The sequence below is a fragment of the Sitophilus oryzae genome, unplaced genomic scaffold, assembly GCF_002938485.1.
Source record: "Sitophilus oryzae breed Bouriz unplaced genomic scaffold, Soryzae_2.0 scaffold_1515_pilon_pilon, whole genome shotgun sequence".
NCBI classification, from domain to species: domain Eukaryota; kingdom Metazoa; phylum Arthropoda; class Insecta; order Coleoptera; family Curculionidae; genus Sitophilus; species Sitophilus oryzae.
The window spans coordinates 161,733-164,067 of NW_022146187.1; the positions used below are offsets into that span (position 1 = coordinate 161,733).

General features: G+C 32.3%; 1 protein-coding gene across 1 annotated transcript; it reads right to left on the reverse strand.

The window, feature by feature from the left end:
* Nucleotides 1–329: 329 nt before the first annotated feature.
* On the reverse strand, nt 330–1,945 carry LOC115878502. The gene is made up of 2 exons (XM_030895038.1): nt 1,705–1,945; nt 330–1,438 (listed from the first exon to the last, which is right to left on the reverse strand). The coding sequence occupies exons 1-2, from the start codon at nt 1,943–1,945 to the stop codon at nt 330–332; spliced, it is 1,350 nt and encodes a 449-aa protein (XP_030750898.1).
* Nucleotides 1,946–2,335: the final 390 nt, after the last annotated feature.

A 2,335-nucleotide genomic window follows, 5' to 3' on the forward strand; every position in this document is an offset into this window, starting at 1 on the left:
TTGTGACATGTTAATAAATGTAAAACATAAATATTTTGAAAAAATGATACACAACTGTTGTGCATAAATATTTATTACTGGTATAAAATATAATGATATGTATGTAGTACGTTTCTATATAAAAATTAAATAAAATAAGGTTAACAGTAAATTTAAGATTTTTATGTCTCTATGTACAAGTAGTACAAATCCTCATTCTGATAAAAATCTGGTGTCTGCTAAAATTGGTGAAGATAAATTTGTTATTGCAGAAATTATTATGAATATATCTTCAACCATTGGAACTAAAGCCCAATTTAATTTACCACTAAGAATTTCTTAGTGGTAAATTAAATTGGACTTTCATTAACTTTCATTCGATGTGAACCAAGTTCGATGTGAACCCTAGCAGATGCTATTTTGGCATTCAAAATTGATTCTTCTGAAGAAAGTTGTGATTTATGTCGCAAGAAAGGTGGCCTAATTAGTTTTACTTTGTATAAATTACAAATGTCATCTATAACAAACCCTTTATCAACCATAATTGCATCTCTGTTAGGATTCAATAATGATATTAAATTGCTTTCTTCAAATATTACCTTATCAGAAGCTCTTCCCCCATATGGTTTACTGATATATGTTATAAGCCCACCAGGTGAAACTCCTGTCATAAATTTGACAGTTATGTTAGATTTATATTGTGAATAAAACCTGATTCTGCAGCATAAACACTTTGGCGACTGCACAAAAATTTCTGTACAATCTAATATCACCCTAACATCCTGAAATTCCTTGAAACAAATTGGCATGTTCTTAGTAATTTGAGTTGTTGAAGGAAAAACAATTAATGGTTTTAAAATTTTTGAAAGGACTGGCATCATTTCATAGATATAGGTTTTGGCCAAATCTGGAGTAATTCCAAATAGTGAGCCCAATGTTACGTATGTCAAACTGGTTTTAAATTTAGTCAATAGCAACATGATCCTTTGTCTAATACTTAATCTACGCACACGCTTGTCCTTATGATATTTTTCAAATATCTCAAGTATAGAATCAAAAATTGCAAAGTTATTTATGCCAGTAAAGTTTCTCAACTTTTCATCACTAGTTATGAGTTCATAAAGAGTTAAAACTTTTGGTGTATTCACTTGAACTGCACTATCTCTGCTGCTAGGTCCTGGAGGTACAACTTCTACTGTGTTTTGAGAATCAACCTGAGCTAATACATCCTCTGCAGCTTTTCTTTCTTGTGGATCTTCAACATTATCATCATCGTCACATAAAGGAAACACATTAGTTGCCTCATTATTGGTTGCACTGGCCTCATTAAGCATATGTGCTTCCATTTGCCTGGTTCTACGAATTCTGGAAGATGGTCCAGCAGCAGCATCATGTGAAATTTTTGGTAAATTTTTTGAAGGAACAGTCTTAGGCTTCAATGTTCTACGTTTAACTCTTTCTGAAATTAAAAAATATATATAATTAGGACACCGATTTATAGGAGGGTGAAAATGGTAAGATATTGGTTCTGTTGCTTGTCGGAGAATCAGATAATGCAACCAAAAGTTTTAATGTATCAAGTATGTATCGAGCAATATATTTCCTTAGAAATAGCTTGCCAACTTGTTTAGCATCCTATTTTAAATTAAATATTCTTCAATACTTATAAAAACTTTTGGTTTAATTCATTTCTTACGGAGGTCTCGACATAGGAGTTCTACCTACCTTTTTGAAGAAAATCACTTTCATCAAAATGTAAAGAACATACTCTCATGTGAATAGATGGGTTTTTTCCAATTTTCAACAATCGAATCCACATCTGTCTTCTATCCACAAGCTCCTTATTTCCTAACTTTGTTTCTACAACAACACGTTCTTTTCCTGCTTTTGGAAACGTATGAAAGCTTAATTCAGGGTTTTTCTTTACCCAGGATGAACACTGGGGAACACAACAATAATGATTCATCTTTCAATAATAATTAAACTTCCGCAAAAGAAACAAAAACGATATGAGAATCGTGAATAGCTGTTCTAAACAATGTAAAAGACGACAAATGTCAAATTTAATGGCCCATAGCTCAGTTGTCTAAATGTCCGGCAGAGGGCGTATCGCTTATGCCGAATTGGCTATACAGAAAAAGGTGGTCATTAATAGGTATTCCCATCTGAGAACACTTCTTGCGCCAATGTTTAAGAGCTTCTGATAGTTACATCTAAATAGTTACATCTAGTTAAAAAGTTGTTTGATTAACTTTTCATTACATTTGTATTTCTTATGGAAATATTCCATCTTTTATATTTAAAATGGATTTCGTTGACCAGTGGTGGTGCTGAGCCACACCGATGTTCAATTAAC

Bases quoted from the DNA above. Each gene is read 5' to 3' on its own strand.
- LOC115878502 (XM_030895038.1), bottom strand. From the start codon at position 1,945: ATGAATCATTATTGTTGTGTTCCCCAGTGTTCATCCTGGGTAAAGAAA. The intron at 1,439-1,704 runs GTAGGTAGAACT...TTTTAATTTCAG, and splicing joins AAGTGATTTTCTTCAAAAAG to AAAGAGTTAAACGTAGAACA.